The sequence below is a fragment of the Moschus berezovskii genome, chromosome 12 (genome assembly GCF_049115385.1).
Source record: "Moschus berezovskii isolate FMDL1 chromosome 12, NW_MosBer_1.0, whole genome shotgun sequence".
NCBI lineage: Eukaryota > Metazoa > Chordata > Mammalia > Artiodactyla > Moschidae > Moschus > Moschus berezovskii.
In genome coordinates, this window is record NC_142471.1 from 91,473,991 (window position 1) to 91,495,349 (window position 21,359).

At 45.4% G+C, this 21,359-nt stretch overlaps 1 protein-coding gene across 1 annotated transcript in view; it reads right to left on the reverse strand.

The window, feature by feature from the left end:
* Window positions 1-21,359, reverse strand: part of ADAM12 (ADAM metallopeptidase domain 12) — a 414,517-nt gene that overhangs the window by 72,169 nt on the left and 320,989 nt on the right. Inside the window, exon 11 of the mRNA XM_055424409.2 lies at window positions 15,868-16,016. Within this exon, the coding sequence (XP_055280384.2) occupies window positions 15,868-16,016 (149 nt within the window). The remainder of the gene's footprint in view (window positions 1-15,867; window positions 16,017-21,359) is intronic.

Sequence of the window (21,359 nt, forward strand, 5' to 3'; positions counted from 1 at the left end):
TTGCATCTGGTGGGGCAGACAGATAATACAGAAGATAAGGGAGTAAATTATGTGTTAGGAATGAACATGAAGGAGAAAAGTAAGACCGGTCGGGGGAAAGGATATAGGAGGTCTTGACCTCTTGGGGAAGATGATCAGGGAAGACCACACGGGAAGGCAGGCATTTGGGATATGAGGGAAGAAGCTGGGAGCACCCGGAGAAAGAATGTTCTAGGCAGAGGGAGGAGCCGGTGCAAAGGGGTATGGGCAGGTGTGACGGTCCCAGAGGACTTTGTTGGGCAGACAGCAGCAGGTTCTTCTTTTGGTAACATACCCAGAGGAGCGACCCCCTCCCCAGAGAAGACGCCTAGGCCCTCTGAGTTCAGGCGGATGGCAAAAGACACCGTGGAACTTCATTAAAGGGGGAAAGGAGCATTGCCCTGCGAGGACCAGGCACTGATAACTGCTTGAGGTACTTTTCATAGGAATTTCAAACTAGTATTCCCCATCCCCCCCCCCCTTTTTTAAAGCAAACTAGTTTTGACTGACAAGCAAGCGTCTGCCTGTCAACTCCCTTCTTATGCTGGAATCCTCTTCATTGACAGGTGGGTGGCAAGGAAGAAGACAGTACCTAAAAACTGTATCTAACCCAATGCGCCCCGAAAAGAGAATTCAGTCATCTAAAATGACTTCATGCAAATCAAAACTGAATGAAGTACCACCTCACACCGGTCAGAACAGCCACCATTACAGAATCTACAACTAACAAATACTGGACAAGGTGTGGAGAGAAGGGACCCCTCCTACACTGTTGGTAGGAATATAAACTGGTGTAGCCCCTATGGAAAACAGTATGGAGGTTTCTCAAAAAAACTAGAGTTGCTGTATGATCAAGCAATCCCACTCCTGGGCATGTATCCAAACAAAACCGTGTTCAAAAAGATACATGCACTCCTAAGTTCATAGCATCACTATTCACAGTAGCCTTGGAAGCAACCTAAATGTCCATCGAGAGAGGAACGGACAAAGAAGATGCGGCACATCATACCGTGGTGTATTACTCAGCCATAACAAAGAACGGAAGAGTGCCAGCTGCAGCAACAGGGGCTCAACCAGAGATTATACTGAGTGAAGTCAGTCAGAAAGAAAGACAAACGCCATATGATCTCACTTACATGTGGAGTCTAAAACACGACACTAATGAACTTACCTACAAAACAAGCTCGCAGACGCAGAAGGGACTTGTGGTTGCCAAGGTCGGGGCGGTGAGGGAGGTGTGGAAAGGGAGTTTGGGGTTAACAAATGTAAATTAGTATATAGAGGGAATGCATAAACGACAAAGCCCTACTGTTCAGCACAGAGAACTATATTCAACATCTTGTGATGAACCAGTGACAGGAGAGGATAAGAATGTATAACTGATTCATTTTCCGGTACAGCAGAAATTGACACATTATAAATCAACTATGCTTCAATAAAAAGTAAAGTGATTTCAGGTCAAGAGATAAGGGAATTTGATGATACCAAGTATAAGATCTCTCTAACTATAACAGAATCCTGATTTACACACACAGCCACACGAAAGAAGGACTGCAGGAAAATGCTCGGCACGGCCAAGCTCATCACCCGGCTTCCCAGACACCAACCCCGCTTCTGAACTTCTGACGACACCGAAATGAAAGCTTCTGCATGGCATGCTCACAACTCTTCATTCATCTACTTGCTCACAGGAGAAGCAGCTGCCTGAGGAGGATCCTGTGATGATTAAAATGTGGCTCCAGGCTTCCCCGTCTTTCCTTGCTGGACCTCTGTCAAGGGAACTACAGGACACGCCCCCTCCCCACACTGCCTCTCCACCCATATAACTAAAATACTAGAAATACATTCACATATAGAAAGACATTATGCATATTTATCCACATGTATAAATTATATAAATATATAAGCACATTCATTACATTGAATTGATATATGTATTAGGAATAACTATTGAGAACCTGCTTTAAGCTAGATGATATGGTGGGTACTTTCTCATAGTAATATTTTCTTCTTCTTTATGCTGTTTTAAGTTTACACTTTAAAACAGCCCCATGAGATAGGTTTGTTATCCCTGTTTTGCAGATGAGGTGAAGGCATTTAAGAGTTCTCACTCCAGTATTCTTGCTGGGATAATCGCACAGAGAGAGAAGCCTGGTAGGCTACAGTCCATGGGGCTGTAAAGAGTCGCACACGACTGAACATACAAGCAAAATAAAGAGGCAAAGCAAAGTTTGGGGATGGCAGAGACTAGATCTGATCCCAAGTGTAGTTATTTAAAAAGCTCGTTTTCCTCACTGAGGACATCAGTTCAGCCCTGGATTTCCCACAGTAAACTGCTGAGACACGGACAGTGATCAGTATGGCCTTGATGCTCGGACTTACACATGGAGGAGGAGCCATTCTCTCATCTCAACACCTGCCTGAAGCAGAGCCCCTCCGGTGGTCCCGGCATCAGTATCACCCGGCAACCCAGCAGAAATGGAGATGCTCAGACCCCACCTGGACCTGCTGCCCTGGAAGAACTCAGGGGTGGGGGCCCCGTGACTGTGTTTTAACAAGCTCTCTAGGTGACTTCATTTTAAACCGAAGTAAAATTCACATGACAAAATCACCACTTAGAAATACACAATCCTGCAGCTTTTATATATTCACGGCATTACACAAACATCACCACTTATTCCAGAACATTTTCCTGAGCGCCCCCCTCACCCGAAAAATAGCCAGCCCATGAGGCAGACACTCCTCACCCCCACTCCTCTAGCTCCTGTTGACCACAACTCTGCTTTCTCTCTCTCTGGTTTTGCCTGGTCTGGACATTTCATGTAAATGGAACCTTCCAACGTGTGACCTTTCATGTCTGGCTTCTTTCAACATGTTTTCAAGGGTCATCCATGCTGCAGCACTCTTGGTACTCGGTTTATTTCAGTGACTGAATAGTATTCCATTGGAAGTAAGATTACATCACAATTTGTGTGTCTGTTCATCAGTTGACAGTGCTGGCGATTTACCAAATGATCAAAATTAAAGATTGGGAGCAAGTGACCTGGTTTTAAGATTCAGATGCTGTAAAGAGAATACATGGACAAATCCACACTTATTGGTGTAAATGATAAGAAATACAAACCAGGTGCCTTGCAGGTCACTTTTCTTGCACTTAAAATTAGAAATAGTTCTGTTTTCCCCCGTGGTTCCATTTTTCTAAGAAAAGCTCAATGTACAGCATTTTGAAACCTTACGTGACCGCAGGCACATGCTAGAAATTCCACGAGAATCTTAAAGTCAAATTCAAATCACAAATGAATTTTTAAATATTGTTAAATATTAGAGCAGTTTAACTGATTAATCTTTGTACTTTAAGGTGCCAGAAGATTCTGACTGAACAGAAAGATGTTTCTGTTTTGAAGCAAATTCCTCCCACTTGCTTCGAACTCCAAAGCACAATAGTTCTGCCTGCTTTTAGCTCATTTTGTTCCCTTATTTTATAGCCTTACTCCTTGGACTATTAATGAAAAGAACATTGAATTAGGCCATATAGTTGACCATGACATTGAGGATCCCATGCAGCCCATGGTGGGTAGTTTAAAAAAGACAAGCCTCAGTTTCTTCCAGAGCTTTTGGCAAACTCATCATAATGTGCTTTTTAATACTCTTCATAAATCATCCCAAATACGTCAGGACAGCAGCTAATTGAATTGACATATAGCAGTGTCAGGCTGATGCAAAGCAATAAAATTGGAGAATTATTCAGAAAAGAAGCCCTTTTGCAAGATACTTTCCCTTGGCACAAGAATGCTTTAAAATGATTACACCTAAGGACCCAGAAAAAAGTGCTGCTTTCAGCTCACAGGCAGAGAATTTCTTGCAGACACCATGCCAGGGTGACCGGCTCCTACTTAGATGTGACCTTCTTAGTTAAGACACGTCTGCCTTTTTTCTAATATTTAACTACCAAGGACACTTGGGGTAAATTTACCATGCTGAATGCAAGATTAGAAATGAAAAGCTGATGAAGCAGCTGCGTTGATTCTGGATAAAACACATACACAGAACCTACTTTCCAAAAGAGGAATGCCACTTATGGCTTCCCACCATAAATGCAGTCACAACTTAATATTTCAGCCATCACCAAGCTGCCAAGTAAAACATTATTAGGGGTTACTTTTACTTTGACAAATGTGCAGTCAGAAAACTCTTTTCTTGTAGGAGCCTATTGTGTGTCTCACGGCTGTATTCCTGGGGGTGAATCATACTAAGACCATTTATCAAGCCTGACAGTGGAAGTCGGGCGTTATCTGCCTTGCAAAAGCTCTCTGGGAATTATCTTCTCTTGTTGGCAATTAGGCAGCCTGGACAAGCAGCAGCAATCAGGCTGCACTCACCGGGGCTGAAGGTCACTGTTCCCCATCTCCTCCGACTTCCGTGCCTCATTAATCAGTGCGTGCTGGGTCCCAAAGAACCCGGGGTTCCCCAGCTCCAAGCTCTGGGGGTGAGAACAGCCTGCATGCTGATTGCAGGAAAGAAAGGCAGGTGACCGCAGCAAGAAGGATGGTAGAGCATGGGCAGCTGCTGAGAACAGCTTGAAGCTGACACAACCGTGTGACAGGAGAAGCCAGCATCGCAGGAAACCAGGGATGGGAAGTCATCCAGATTTCTGTTTTAATCGATTGGAAACGAAGAAAGAAAACCTCACATCTTTTACAGCTGATAAATGATTAGATGGTAAAGGGATACTGGTATGGGGAAATACGTTGCTGACTTTCTGCTTCCCACTGATTTCTTCCTGCAACTGGAATGGAGTTTTATTTTCTCCTGACAGTGAAAGTGACAGATGCAACAGGCCTGGGAGGCTCTTCTTTACAAGGCACAGAGGAGACGGAGGAGAATCGAAATTGGAAGACTAAGTCTGAGCACTCATCTGTTAAAACTAAAGCTCAGTCTTACACCCAAGTCTCAGTCTCCACATCTATATGGGGAATAACAACAACTACCTCGGGTGTTGAGGGAGGAGAAAAGTGAGACACACAAACGTGGGAAAGCCTTTAGTTAATTTCAAAGATGCCAGTTGCCAGTATTTGCCTGAAAGGATGTGTGCCTCTCTTCCTTATTTAGAGGTGCCGTTCTGGCTATTTCAAGTTACAGATCGCCAGTGCCTTGTGCTTAGACACACTTTCCAACAGGGTGCAGACTTTATTACAATTACAGTCTCAATGTAGCCCTCTTTAAACTGCAAAACTGCAAGTACAAGTCAGTGCGAGAGAAAGATGATTCAGGAGGCAAAGGCATGATCAAGCAGTTAAACAGGATCCCTCAATTTAATACACATGTTGGCGTCAAAGACACTGCTCATTCTCGAAGGGCCGGGCTGTCGTGACCTGAACCAGAACATAAACAACCAGCCGAGCCGCCGACACTCACAACGCCCCCGTTTAGATGGCTGTTACCTGCCGTGCGGCTGCGGTGGCTCTCAGTTCCTGGAACTTCTTCCAAAACGTACTTCCCCAAATTCCTGCAACTGTTTCCTCCATAGCCAAGGCCTAAGAGGGAGCTGGGAGGGGAATGTCACCACAGACAGACCGACCTGACCCTCCCCACGACCCGTTCTCTGACAACAGGACCTCCTGACTCTTTGTCACTAAATCCAAAACCAGCTTGGAGAGCTTTTCCAAAAACAAACAATAACTCACAGTTCAGGGCCAGTTCAATGCATTCCTAGGTCCTCCAGGAGCACCAGCCTCACGCTGGTGCCGTCTTCTCTTCCTGGGGGGGATGCAGGGCCTACTTACAGAAGTGGGTGCAGAGCCTTGGTTGGGACGGGTTTGCTCAGCCAAGTTTCAACCCCAAAGTTCTGAGGCCGTCCTGAGAAAAATCTTCAGATTTTTCACAATTATGCCCTGGAATAAAATCTTGCAATCACCACACAAAGAATTTAGGAGTGACCAAGAGGCATGTCCTGTTGGGGTGCGTGGTGGTGTCTGCACCCATGGCGACTGGCCTTTGTCAACAGCAGCCTGGCAGGACTGGGGTACTGCTCAAGGTCACCCAGTTTCAGGCACTACTGACTTCATCTACCTCTGCATGTCTGTGTTAATAAGCATGAAAAGCAGTTACCACTCTTGAGCCAGGCCCTGCTGTGGGCCAGGAGCTTGGTGGGCATCCTGGCTCACGGACCGTCTGGTGAGTCAGACTGTATCATTCCTATTTTACAGGTGAGGAAACCGAGGTGCAGAGAGATTAGGCACCTTGCCATAGTCCTCCGGTTCCACCGCCAAGACTGAAACCCCAACTTGCTGACTGAAGGCCTGTGCTTCTTCTCTGCAAACATGCTGCCTCGAGGGCAGTCAGGAGGCCTCCGGAAGCCACTTCCAGGTGTCACCCCCAGGGCAGGGGCCTCAGGGCAGCCCCGGATGTGACCTGGCATAAATGGTGGGAGCCATGAGGGCATCTAGGAGGAGGTGGCAGGGCGCAGGTTAACAGTGAAGGCCACAGCCCTGCCTGCGGCTCCAAGCGTACCTTCGAGCATCTCCCTGAACCTCCTTGGGGCCGGATGTCGGGATTTACGGAGCACACCTGCACTCTCGCACACATGTGAGGGCAGTCGTGAGCCCATGGGTCCCAACAAGCTGCCAGCAGAGGACAGCGCTGTCTACCTGGAACGCACGGGACTCTGCTGGGGTGTTTCTGGGGGTTAGTGAGGGGTGTGTGGATCCAAGCCTCACTCTGCCGGGCCAGGGGTACCCGGTGTAACCCTGAACACACGGGCTCACGTGGCAGAACAGAACCCCGGCAGCTTCAACCTCGTGCCAAGTCCAGGAATGGAAAGTGACCGCACGAGGACCAAACTTAACCCCGCGGGCGCCAGATGGGCCGCAGACGGTGAAGAAAACCACCAGGGCCGGGAGCGGATGATCAAAAACGTCCTTAGTAGGACATGTCCATTGTTAATAGCAAACACCTGGTGCCCAGAATGGAGCCATCTGCCGGCACATTATAATTCATGGGTTTAACATGTGACCTTTGACCTCTGCGCCTCCTCTCCCCCTCCTCCCCGGAAATTAACTAAAGTGTAAATGTAATTGGCCAGAATTTTTAATAAAGAAGGAGACCGGCTGAGCTCTGGTCACTTGAGAGGTGCGCAGGCGGCCACTGGGCGTTCCTAGAAAGTAGCCCTTTTACTTCTGTGCTCTGATGGCTCTTCCTGAATCCAGTCCCACAAGACAGGGGACTCAGGCCAGGGGACCCGTGTCACACGAAAGGGGCCCAGCCCCCTAGAGGCAGTGTCTTGGCTTCGTTACAAGAAGAGGCCACTGTCCCTGCGTGTGGCTCTTCAGGGTTGGGGCTTTGACAGACCTAAACAGATCCAGGGCTTAACAGAGGGTGGTTTACATGTTGAGGTAACTGCACCCTTGCCTCCCGTCCCAGGAGACAGACCTGTGTAGACCCTGCTGGTGGTCACATCTGCTCACTCTGCAAGTCTCTAACAGGGAAGACACTTTTAAACAAACATGATCACAAAGGTGGTCATGGTAGATACTTCCAAGCTATCCAACAAAGGCTGAAGTCTACTCAGCCCTGTTCTAACATCACTGAGCTCCCAACGCTGGGGTAGCCATCAGGGCAGCCTGCAACTCGAGAGCGGTGAGGATGACTCTCTAGGTTTCCCTCCCCTTCCATTGCCCCGGGGATTGGAAATGGAAGGTTCCTTTGCTCAAGGACACCGGGTGAGGGGCCAGGGAATAGGTGAGAGGCAGGAACCAGAGGCTGCGGGCTGATGTCTTGAGCCTGATCCTGATCTACGGTGAGGCCTCTGGCCTTTCTGAACCTCGGTTTTCTCACCTGTGTAATGAAGGTGACTGTTTCTGCCCTTTCCTTGTAGAACCGTGACGATTAAATGAGAAAGGTCTTTGTAAGCTGGGGAGTAATCTATGAGATCTCCAGGGCCTTATTCTTACAACTACTTTTAGTTTTTCTATTGTCAGCCTCCTACTTTGCTAAAATTAAACACAGGCTTTTAGGAGAAGCCACTTCTGGAAGGACTCTGCCTTTTAAAAGCAAATTGCTCCCTGGTCTCCATGGAGTTTAGAACAGGAAACAATGGGCTCTATCTCCTGTTTACCTGGGGTTTCTCAGTCCTTATTCTTTTTTATTTTTGTTTTTATTGCATTGTTTCTGTTCTTGTGAGTTATCATAAGTCCATTGTAGCTGATGTGGGATATACAATAAAAGAAAATGGTGATGTTGCAGCTAATACTATAGTATAAAAGACGGCCTCAGAATCTTCTCCCTGGAAGTTTAGCCATTAAATGCAGGGCATCACGTGCAAGGCATTTACATTACATAAAAAAAATAAGTTTAGCTATTAACTCTGCACACATCTGATTGTGCTAGAATCACTGTCCATCTATCCATCTACTATCAGCCCACTCAAACATCAGCCTATCTACCCATCCATCACCTATCCATCACCCTCCCACCCATCCTTTCATCCATATATCCATCCTTCCATCCATCCATCCTTTCAGTCCGGAAGTATTTATTGAAATTTACTATATACTAGGTACTACTATATTCTAGGTGCTGGGGATTTAGCAGTGAATAAAACAGACAAATTCGTGACCCTCTAGAGCTTAAAGTGGGTCCCTCTGAATACTGTTGGTCACAGAGAGGCCCAGAATTTACCCTTGACGTTACACTGCAGCCTCTGTGCCACATGTCCTGGGGAAAGGAGGAAGCTCTGTGTGTGTCTGTGTGTGTAGTTTGTGTGTAAGGGGGGAAGTATTGGCAAAATTTCAGCAGCAATGTCCTGGGGAAAGGAGGAAGCTCTGTGTGTGTGTGTGTGTGTCAGGGGGGAGGTATTGGCTGAATTTCAGTGGCAATGTTTTCACACATGTTCTACCACAAATAAAATGCTGGATTAACGAGCAATGACAGGAAATAATTCTCTGCTGTTGTAACATAAGTTGAAGGAGATTTGCAGAGCTAAATGCTTAAAAACGGGCCGGCCCTCCTGCTTCGAGAAGTCACACGGGGACAAGGCTCTGGGCTGAGGAGGCTTCAGTCCCCACATGAAGCCTGAATGCAGCAAAGCAGCCAAGGAGGCAGGTGGTGGCGAGGAGCCCGGGAGGCCGGGTGGCATGGCCACCCTAGTCTCCATTTGGTCTGGACCACGGAGCTCCCTGGGAGCCTGAGGTGGGAAGCAAGCGCGCCTTCCTCTGACCAGAACCCCAAGGAGATGCCCTTCTCCTCTTCCTGAGGCTCACAGCTACCTCACGTGCTTACTGGAGATAAGTCACAGCAAGGTGGAGAGTCAGGGGCTTGGCTTCTGGGGACTCAGCCTTACATCCTGGGGCTTCCACTTGGGTAGTTTTGAAAATATAAGCAATTCATTTAACTTTCTGAGCTCCATCATCTCATCTATAAAATGGCTGTAACTACACCCGCCTCACACCTTTGATCGATGAAAGAGGACACCCCAGTGCCATCCAGGGTCCAAGTCAACTTTGCCTTTGTTCATTTCCTCCAAACTGGATATTGAAGGAGGAGAGACCACGTGGAATGGTCTTCCCAGCTTGACCTCTGGTTTGCATCCAGCTTCAGAGGAGCAGACATTCTCCATGCCCTTGGGCAGTGACTATCACTGTCCCAAGTCTGCACTGATTGCAGACAAATTCTTTCATTTTTTAGTGAGCAAAATCTAATCCTGTGGAGAGGAAATAAGTATACAGTCTGTACTGAGGGGCTCTCCTGCCAGTTCATTTCCCCTTTCTGGTTACATCGGGAAGTAGCCAACTCAGTTACTCTGGTTGGATAATTAAATTGATTCTAACCTACAGTGTTTTAACGTTATTTAAGTTCCTCATTTTGTTAGTGTTTGTTTTTCTTTTTAACTCCTGGGTAAAGGTTTCCATCCCTTCCGCTGTACTTGGAAGAAGTGAAGACTTTCCTAAACTTTTCATTGAGAAAAAAAAAAATCACCTTCAAATGAAGAGCTGATATGGGGAAATAATTTTCTCCGATCCCATGCTCATAAAATCCCTTTATAATATGCATATTTCAAGACCGCAGATAGATCCTCAAATTTCAAAAGGGGGTGAGTTTTAATTATGTGTATTTTACACTGATTCTTCAAGAAAGCAAGTTCTTCGAAAGGTATAGACTTTCCAGCTACATCAGATTTCTGTCAATTCCTACCACATCTGAAACTTGGGACGTTTTCACTGAAAATTATGGTCAATTTTAGTTTCCTGAATCACATTTTCAGATAGAAAAGTGAAAGTGTTAATTGCTCAGTTGTGTCTAACTAACTCTTTGTGACCCCATAGATTGTAGCCTACCAGGCTTCTCTGTCCACGGAATTCTCCAGGCAAGAATACTGGAGTGGATAGCTATTCCCTTCTCCAGGGGCTTTTCCTGATCCAGGGATTATACTCGAGTCTCCTGTGTTGCAGGCAGATTCTCTACCATCTGAGTCATCAGGGATAGAAGCTGCCTCAAATATAAATTCAATTTTCCAGTAACATGAGCTAGGAATTCTCGAGAAGAGTCAGCCTAACCCTATGCAATTCTTGTGGGATTGGTTCAGACTGGACTTCACTCCGGAATATTCTCAGCGCACACCCCTTCCAACCTCGCTCCTTGTTTGCAATAAATTATTGGTAAATTTATTTAAAAAGGTGTTAAATGCTATTATGGTAATATTTAAAATTTTCCCCTTATCTTTTAGAGGCACAACTTAAATATTTATAGATGAAGTTATGATACCCAGTATTATATAAATAGATTAGGTGCCCTGACTGCAAGCCCCATGACACTCAAAACATCCTGGCAGAGAGCCCTGAGCTTTGGGTCTGCAATCACCAGTTTGCTTGTCTGTCCTCCTCGTCACAATAGAAGGGCCTAGAAGTCAAGGTTCCTGCCATTTGGGTCCACTGGCCCACTCCTTGGGATCAGACACACAGGTACCCCCAAATTCTAGTTGAGTCAACGAGAGGTTTTGCTGTAATTGGTCGCCCGGCCTTGTTTCCTGCAGTTGGCTTGTCTGGGCTTGAAGGCGGAGGCCACGTCCTCTCAGTTTTCAAGAGAGAAGGGTGAACTTGGGTGGATCCATCCAGCTGTGCTTCACGTCTGGACAGCTGTGCAGCAAGGAAGCATGCAGTGAATGTTTGCTGAATTGAATTATACGGAATTGAATGAGCCAATTATCCACACTTCTGCGGAAGTGGACTGGCGATGCTTCCACCTTAAACGCAGTTATTTGATCTAGTTGTAGATGGTATTCGTGAACGCCCAACCTCAGCGGAATGAAAATGATCTACACCCCTGGTGAGCAAGCGCTGACCCTCGCTCGTTTATTTTCTCAGCCCACGTTATACTGGGCGCTGAACACTCTGCCCTCCACTGCCTGCTGGCAACCGGGCAGCACATTCTTTGCTTGAGAATTGTTTGTCAGCCTGGATTAAACAAAACCTAACAGCCCCAAACTCCCAATCTTAGGATTAACATGAAAACTATGGCAGTAATTCCTTCCAGAGACACACGTGTACAATGTAGAAGTGCTCTTTTGTGGTTCTTGGATGTAGAGTCCTTAAAGAATCTTACTGGAGAAACAGCAAAGTGAAATTCCAAACAGAAAAGACTCAGTGCAGGTAAGAATACTGGAGTGGGTTGCCATGCCCTCCTCCAGGGGATCTTCCCGACCCAGAGATCAAACCTCCATCTCTTGAATCTCCTGCCTTGGCAGGCAGGTGCTTTACCACTGAGCCACCTGGGATATCTTCTGGTCTTGGCTTAAACGTCATCTCCACAGAGTTCTTCCCCAAACCACTAATTAACGTCCAGTCCCCGAGCCAACAGGTCTGCTTTCCACCCTCTTCCTTTGCTTTCGTCACAGATCTCCTTTCAACCTGCAGTTTTTAATTTACTGCTTTCCAAGGCTGTCTTCCTGACAAGAATTCAAGTTCCATGAGGACAAGAAAAGGATCTATCCTGTTCATGGCTGACATAACTCCACCATCTATCCAAGTGTATAACCCGCTGCAGGAACTGAGTCATTGTGTGTTTCTGTCCAGCTGTATCCCGTCATGAGATGGCTCTACGACTCCAACTCTCATCTTAACAGGAAATTGTCCACAAAAAATAAGAGGAGGTTCTGACAGTAATTTCTGAATACTAACCCAGCCTTTTTTCCTACACTCGGAAGTGACATTTACTATTACACAAAATATTCTTTCCCCAAAGTGCTCACATTATTCAAATTATTTTTCTTACTCCCATAAATGTGGCATACTTAGCCCTCAACCCCTTAAGGCCAAATGCTCCAAGAAGCTCATTAATGGATGGATTCAACTGAGTTCAAACTCCCACTCCAATCCCCAGATTTTACTTCTGCCAAAGAGTGATTTCCAAGACAGGTCTTAATGTTAACTATCCAAGGACATAAAACACACACTCTCACACACACTCAAAGACCTGTAGTAATTAATGATATGACCCCGTAAGGACACCCCCTCCAACTATTTCTGTAACATGCAACTGAAGTCATGACACCCATGTTTAAAAGAGCTCTCCTTCACCCTCTGTTTCCAGGCCTTTGGGTCCCATTCGTCAATGATGGCAGTTGGTGAAATTTCAGAGTTAGAATTCTGGAATGTTTTGATAAGGAATAAACAAGTGGTATTAAGGAATGCATTTCTTTCCTTTAAACCATCTGCAACACTTGTTTCTTTTTGATTCTGGGAGAGTTTCATATCATGAAAGCAGTCCCTGATTCATCTCTTTGCAAGTCACCTTTGGGGCTGAGACTTAAATCACATTTTTAACATTTGCTACTCATGTCTGAATCAGCAGTGGGGAGGAAGTTGGGAGGAAGGTTTGGACATGGGCCAGCTGAAAATGAACCATTCACACAGAAACCATGGGCACTCACATGGCACTAGAAGTGCTTTCCAGCAACTATGAGCAGGAACCCTGGGGAAAAAAAAGAGCCTTTAACTCTTCAATGGTTCCAAGGTTCCTGTGAGCTAAACAATAATAATAATAACACTGTCTATTTGTGGAGTGATTTGTAATTTAGAAAGACATATGATCTCATTTAATCCACTCTCTCACTCTCATGGGGACCTATGAAGTAAGAGAATGACCACGTTGAGATAATACTGGAGATTAAAAGCAGCCTGGAAATTCTACAATGGGTGATGGATGACTAAGGTGGCCAGAATGGCTTGACCTCCCCCTTACTGTGGGCTTTTGTGATTAATTCACCCACTTGCTTAGGAAGTTTCTCTCCATCTGAGAAAATTAAAAACACCACTCTCTGGACAGGAATGTGGGATCACAAATGAGAACCAAATAGAAAAGATTTACACAAAAGCACAAGCTCAGCAAAAGAGGAAACTTAGAAATCGCTAATAAGGTATAAATCAAGGAAAGGCTATTAGCAAACCCCTGGTAAGAAAAAAAAAAAACACAGCTTTTAAAGTGATTTGCTGAGCTCTTAACAATACCATTTCTACCTATGATTTTCAAATATCTCCAGGGTAATTTGGCTCGAATCCTTAAACACTGTCATGAAGATGTTCCAAGTTGAAGGGCTTTACACAAAATTACAGAGGGTACCAGAAAGCAGTGCCTTGCTATTACACCTCCAGAACTGTGTGAATTTCAGAGCTGGAGGTGCTTGCTCATGGGTGCATTCCCCACAACAAATGCGGGTCCGAGTATTTGTTTAATGTGTGAGCAAGCAAGTGGAAGAACGGTGGATGGATGCAGGGAATGCTGTGCGTAATGAACAGATGGATGGATGGATGGATGACCAGATGGATGTATAGGCAGATGGGACAAACAATGAATAGATTGATGGAGGAAGGAATGGAAGAAGGATAAAGACTAACTCACTCATTTTACTGATGAAAACGTAAGAGCCAGTGGGGTTACTAACTTGTCTGTTTTGCCAAAAACCGCTGGTGTCAGAATTGAGGCTCTCAGGTCTCTTAAAATCCCAGTTTAGTGTTCCCAGTCTAGACTCTCTTCTCTTCTATTGGCCTTTTTTAAATCAAGAGTTATGAATCATTAACAATATTAACAACACAATCTTCTTAGTTTTGAGAGCCACTTTTGGAGGCAATATAGGCTGGTGTATTTGTGCCTACTTGATAATCAGGGATATTAAGCACAGAGTGAATTTCCTGTGGCCACTTTGAGCTCATCAAGAATGAGAAAGCATGAAAACCACCCAATTTCACATCAACTTTCTGCCAATCTTAACCTCAGAGGTTCACACAGGGAGCTGCCCGTGACACTGGACCCTATCTGGGCTGGTGGCATATTGGAAATAGAAGAGAGCCATAGGCTCTGGCCCAACCTCACCCCCAAGAAGAAACTCTTTGCCCCAAATACCTAACAAACAGTTATTCTGCCCCTGCCCAGGGAGTTTAAATGACATGGGGCACATTATTTCTTGGAGCAAACTGACCCTCTTTGAGGATGTTCCCTTGGTTGAAATCTAGAGTTTTGCAGCATTTCACTTCCTGTTGGTATTGGGCCTAAGATATTGGATTGGATAAAAATTTCATTTGGGTTTTTCGGTAAGATATTATGGAAAGATCCAGATGGATTTTTTTGGCCAACACAGTATTTTCACTTCCGGCTCAGGTTCTTGGCTTTGGCCATCTCAGATTCAGAGAGCAAGTTCTTCTACGAGGTCTTGGTGAGTCCCTTGAATTGTGCTTAAGACAGAACCTCAAGCAAAAATGATGCATATCTGTGCTGATGGTGGTGATGGACGATGGACAGGAGATGTAGGGCCTTGCTGGGATGAGATGGCTCAGGGACCAACTCCAGTGAAAGGACAATGCTCACCATGCGAGCCTGCAGTCCAGCCTCACAAGCCATTCGAGAGGAGGCCCATGAGGCTATCAGTTGCAAAAGCGTTACCACATTCTGTAATAGTCCACCCCTCTGCTGGGACTTCTAATCCTCTTCAAGCAGGTGCCCCCTGCACATCACGACCTCATGAAGGCCAGCCCTTAGGATGCCCGTTGGCACCTGCTTCTTGCCGCAGGTACTTCCTTTGGCAAACCCAGGGAGCAGGCTTGGCTTAGGAAGTGCCATGAAGATAAGCACTGGGAAGGTCTCAGGGTATAAAAAAGAAGCTGGCATCATGATAAAGGCATGTTTTCCTTCACTGATGAAAATCTTCCTACTTTAGCACATCTAGTTTGGGAGGGACCCTTAGAGGCGAAGGAATGCATTGGAATCTGGAATCATTCCAAGCTGCATCTATTTCCACCTCCTCTGAATGCTCCAATAATTAAACTGTCTTCCTTGTTTTTTTTTTTCTGGGTGAATCAAATACAGAATTTCAGAAAACCATGAAGCAAGGAAGAATGACATAACTTACCGAGGAGGGAAAGTGACTTAAGATTTGAGAAGGGGATGTGGTCTCAGCAGTAGGGATCCTACAAGCCCCCAAGCTACTGACACTTAGATCCTCCGCCCCAGGGCCAACACAGAGAGAAGAAGCATCTCCCACCTGGCACCCATCTCATCGTGCCCCCTTTGCCCAGTGGCTTTACCAGGCCCAGAAGGAGCTGTAGGCACAAATCAAAACCACGTATGGGGGATTCTAGGGTTATTTGCGATCTCTAAACAAAGGCCATATCCAGGCCCACCGCTTCTCAGCGAAAAGCTCAGGCCACACGCGCTCTGCTCTGCAATCCGGGTGCTTCTCTCCGAGGAGTCCGGTCCATGGACTTTCTTTCTGGCCAGAAAGCCACGAGCGCTTTGCCCAGCTGTTCGCTGATGTGCGTCCCGGCTGCAGCCCGGCTCCGGGAGCAGCAGAGCAAGGGTACTTGCCCGGTTGAGGGGTTCATGATGCAGCCTCCCTTGTCGGCCGCCGTCTTGCAGCTACAGCCTCTCTCCAGGGTGTCATGGTTCATCCCAAAATTGTGGCCCAGCTCGTGTGCCAGGGTCACGGCCGCGCCCAGGGGGCTGTCTGAATGGTCCTCAAAGAAAACACAAGGGCATAATGTATAGGTCACAGCCTTTTGACCTCTTTCCCAGCACCCCCTTCCCTCCCAGCTCTACCCACCCAGACATTTATCTTTCCTGAACACTTGATGGAATCCAATCTCCTACAAGGAACCAAGATGTGCTGTGCTGTGCTCAGACATGTCCCGACTCTTTGCGACCCCATGGACTATAGCCCACTAGGCTCCTCTGTCCATGGGATTCTCCAGGCAAGAATACTGGAGTGGGTTGCCAGGCCCTCCTCCAGGGGATCTTCCCAACCCAGAGATCGAACCCACATCTCTTGGGTCTCCTGCATTGGCAGGTGGGTTCTTTACCACTAGTGCCACCTGGGAAGCCCAAGGATAGAGCCCCATTATTTAGTTTAAAGATTTGACCTATTTTATTAAACTAATTTGGGCCCCCCTCTGCTGAAGAATGCATTCCTCATAAATACACGTAGGATTCCCCGTGTCTTTACTTGAAATAATCATTTCCCTCCGGCATCTGACAAGCTCTCACGAGACACAGATCTACTGAGTGAGGCAAAAAGTTTTCCTGCCTCATAGGAAGAGGTGTTCCTTCCCAGGTGACTCAATGGTAAAGAATCCACCTGCCGACGCAGGAGACGCAGGAGACACGGGTTTGATCACTGGGTCAGCAAGATCTCCAGGAGGAGGAAATGACAACCCACTCCAGTATTCTAGCCTGGGAAGTCCCATGGAAAGAGAATCTGGCAGGCTACAGTCCATGGGGTCGCAAGTGTCGGACATGACTTAGCAACAATAGGAAGTGGCAGCTCATTTCTTCATGGGCAATGTAAGTACCATTTTGTCCTTGATTGAGAAGATGCTGATAGAAAGTCAGGAGAGGAAGCATACTTAGCGCAGTCTAGATAAGATCGAGCAATTCTTTTTCTGACAGTTGAGCCAAGCTTGCTAATATTGTTTTATGCATTATACATTACTTGCTCTCAACACACATCTTTCTTGCTTAATGTCTCTCATTGACTTCTTTACCCCCTCATTTGAGTCGGCAGTCATGATACCCAAGGAGTCTTCATCCTGTTAGCAGATGCATTATCTTGTTGGCCATCAAAAGATTCGAGCAGAGGAACAGTTGGGAACCAGCAGGGCTGCTGGTGTTGGAGGGTCTCCTGGGAGTTGTGGGCCGGCAGTGGCTCACTGCAGGGATGGGGGCACTGGCAGGACTCTTAGTCCCAGAAGGTGCCCCTTGGCCCCAGTTCTCCAGGGTCTGAGCAATTCTTACTGGGTATGCCTCTTGCTGACTACTTGGTAGAGAAGGATACTTGGAAATTTCATAATAGTTCACCACAAAAGCAAACTACATTGAATAAAGTGTTTGAAGACTCACTGAATTAAGGTTGCAACTTGCCTGCTCTCATTTTGTCAGGAGGCATCCTGATTCTCTGACTCTTGCTGCTGGGAGTTCACTCAACCTTTTGCTTCGTTTTGGAAGGTGGGTTTTCCACTCAGCAAGAGCTGCTTGGCCACCCCCAACTTAGTGGAGTGTGTGCATGGCTTGGCTAAAGAGATATTAGAAATTAATTTTTAAAATATCACTACTCAGCCTTTAATCTGTGACTATGATCTGCAGAAACGGTGCCCATGACCGGTGTTTCTGCAAACGCCTGCATGTCACCAAGTGTTGAAGGCAACTTTCTGAATCCTGCTTCGCGCTACAAGAGGTAATGTGGGAGGTTCCCAGGAAGCAGTGATACTGTGCTTCAGAGCAGTGGTCCCCAACCTTTTTGGCACCAGGAACCAGTTCTGTGGAAGACAATTTTTCCACAAACGGGAGTGAGGGTGGGGATGGTTTGGGGATGATTCAAGTGTATTGCATTTATTGTGTAGTTTATTTCTATTAATATTATATCAGCTTCAGCTCAGATCATCAGGCATTAGATCCCAGAGGTTGGGGACCCCTGCTTTAGAGAACATGCTATTCCTGATACAGAAAATCTCTGTGGGGCCTCTTGATAGAGGTGTGCTCATATGAGATTTTATAGGTTTGTTGGCAGTTACAGTTGTAGCTGCCTTTCTCAATAGCCCGCAGTCTAAGAAAAGAATAATGTCAAACCAAGTTATTCTTAGAATAGATGAAACTCCTAATAAATTACTTTGTTTAGATTTTACAGTTTCCTGTTGTAGGAAGCTTCACAAATGTTTCAGGAAATCAATTTTATTCAATCTGAAAATGCTGAATTTAGCATGTTTTGGTACAAAATTCTAGGAATTCATCTTTAAAAACAAAAAGACTCTTCATCAAATTCTTTTGTATCACTGAATATCATGGTTTTGTTTTGAACTGCCTAATTGTTTCACATTCTTCCACATATATGTGATTATAAACAGAATGTCTCTTAAAAGACCCTGATAAATGGTTTACATTTCTAATAAGACAAAAACCTATTTCTTTATTACTGGCATTATGTCCAAACCAAGACTATTTTAGTCAGTTAGATACAAAGGCGTGGCTTGAGGTAACGGAAATGAAAGATTTGCTCCATCTCAGAAAAATGGAGGAACAGTACAGAAGTCAGATCTTCAATGCAATCAGGATTCCTGCTTGCTTGTGACAGGATTTCCTTCCTCTTAGATTTGTGGGTCCTTGAAAGAGGCATGGTTGCAAGTAACACTCATGAATTTAACTTCAGAGACACAATGGGAGAAAGTCTGGACGTTTTAGATCTGGTCAAGATATTGATTTTGTTGACCTCAAGAATTTTATAGAAACCAAAGGAACTGTGGACTTCCAGCTGACATGGTGCTTCTCTTCACTTGAAGCAAATAAGGAATGTGCCAAGGATGGACTTCACTGCTGGCTGGCTTGTCAAACACACTTTTTGTTAATTAATTTTGGCCTTGACTTGATTTCTGATGCAGTATATTTATCTGCTTCTATTTCCCACATTCATTTTCATCTGTTTTAAATAGTCTTCCCTGTCTGCTCTCAAAGAAGGAATCTTGATCAAATGCTTGCGTGTAAACAGAATAAAGGATGTGAACTTTAAAAAGCCTCTTTATGAGATCAGATCGGTCATAAGAACGTTTAAACACGCCACAGCTGCAGACCTGCCATGCTTATAAGGAATTCAGTTTCAGCCCTAAAAAATATTTATGCCAAGTTTTAAGTGGCAAAGTCAGTAGCGACTGACCATGGAACCATGAAAGAGAAAATGATTCCCTGTTAAAACTTTACAGGCTACTTTGTTAAAACTACAGTTGGGATCTGACTTGAAATGAACCTGGCACCAACAAAAAACAAACTTTCCAGGGACCTCCAGGTTCAAAGAAAACCAGAGGGTGGACTGTTTAAGCCAGAAGTCTACTGGGTGGGGGCAACCGCTCCGTAGAGCCTCCTCAGCCTACACGTTTGGTGCGTGTTTATGTTAATTACCCACGCCACCCAGAGAAGAGGAAAATGTTCCATGCAGATATTCACTAAGAAGATTAGGGTGGGCAGAATGTGAAGAACAAATAGAAGTCAGCAGAATATTCCTCCTTCAGCCCTTTCAGTTCAGTTCAGTTCAGTCGCTCAGTCGTGTCCAACTCTCTGCGACCCCATGAATCACAGCACGCCAGGCCTCCCTGTCTATCACCAACTCCCGGAGTTCACTCAAACTCATGTCCACAGAGTCAGTGATGCCATCCAGCCATCTCATTCTCTGTTGTCCCCTTCTCCTTCCGCCCCAACCTTTCCCAGCATCAGAGTCTTTCCCAGTGAATCAACTCGTCGCATGAGGTGGCCAAAGTATTGCAGTTTCAGCTTTAGCATCAGTCCTTCCAATGAACACCCAGGATTGATCTCCTTTGGAATGGACTGCTTGGATCTCCTTTCAGTCCAAGGGACTCTCAAGAGTCTTCTCCAACACCACAGTTCAAAAGCATCAATTCTTTGGCGATTAGCTTTCTTCACAGTCCAACTTTCACATCCATACATGACCACGGGAAAAACCATAGCCTTGACTAGACGGACCTTTGTTGGCAGAGTAATGTCTCTGCTTTTTAATATACTATCAAGGTTGGTCATAACTTTCCTTCCAAGGAATAAGCGTCTTTTAATTTCATGGTTGCAATCAGCATCTGCAGTGATTTTGGAGACCAAAAAAATAAAGTCTGACACTGTTTCCATTGTTTCCCATGAAGTGATGGGACCAGATGCCATGATCTTTGTTTTCTGAATGTTGAGCTTCAAGCCAACCTTTTCACTCTCCTCTTTCACTTTCATCAAGAGGCTTTTGAGTTCCTCTTCACTTTCTGCCATAAGGGTAGTGTCATCTGCATATCTGAGGTTATTGATATTTCTCCAAGCAATCTTGATTCCAGCTTGTGCTTCTTCCAGCCCAGTGTACCTCATGATGGACTCTGCATGTAAGTTAAATAAGCAAGGTGACAATATACAGCCTTGACGTACTCCTTTTCCTATTTGGAACCAGTCGGTTGTTCCATGTACAGTTCTGACTGTTGTCCTGACCTGCATACAGGTTTCTCAAGAGGCAGGTCAGGTGGTCTGGGATTCCCATCTCTTTCAGAATTTTCCAGTTTCTTCTGATCCACACAGTCAAAGGCTTTGGCATAGTCAATGAAGCAGAAATAGATGTTTTTCTGGAACTCTCTTGCTTTCTCCATGATCCAGAAGATGCTGGCAATTTTATCTCTGGTGCCTCTGCCTTTTCTAAAACCTGCTTGAACATCTGGGAGTTCACGGTTCACATACTGCTGAAGCCTGGCTTGGAGAATTTTGAGCATGACTTTACTAGCGTGTGAGATGAGTGCAATTGTGCGGTAGTTTGAGCATTCTTTGGCATTGCCTTTCTTTGGGATTGGAATGAAGACTGACCTTTTCCAGTCCTGTGGCCACTGCTGAGTTTTCCAAATTGGCTGGCATATTGAGTGCAGCACTTCCACAGCATCATCTTTCAAGATTTGAAATAGCTCAACTGGAATTCCATCACCTCCACTAGTTTTGTTCGTAGAGATGCTTCCTAAGGCCCACTTGACTTCACATTCCAAGATGTCTGGCTCTAGGTCAGTGATCACATTATCGTGACTATCTTGGTCGTGAAGATCTTTTTTGTACAGTTCTTCTGTGTATTCTTGCCACCTCTTCTTAATATCTTCTGCTTCTTTTAGGTCCATACCATTTCTGCCTTTTATTGAGCCGATCTTTGAATGAAATGTTCCCTTGGAATCTCTAATTTTCTTGAAGAGATCTCTTGTTTTTCCTATTCTGTTGTTTTCCTCTATTTCTTTGCATTGATCACTGAGGAAGTCTTTCTTATCTCTCCTTGCTATTCTTTGGAACTCTGCATTCAG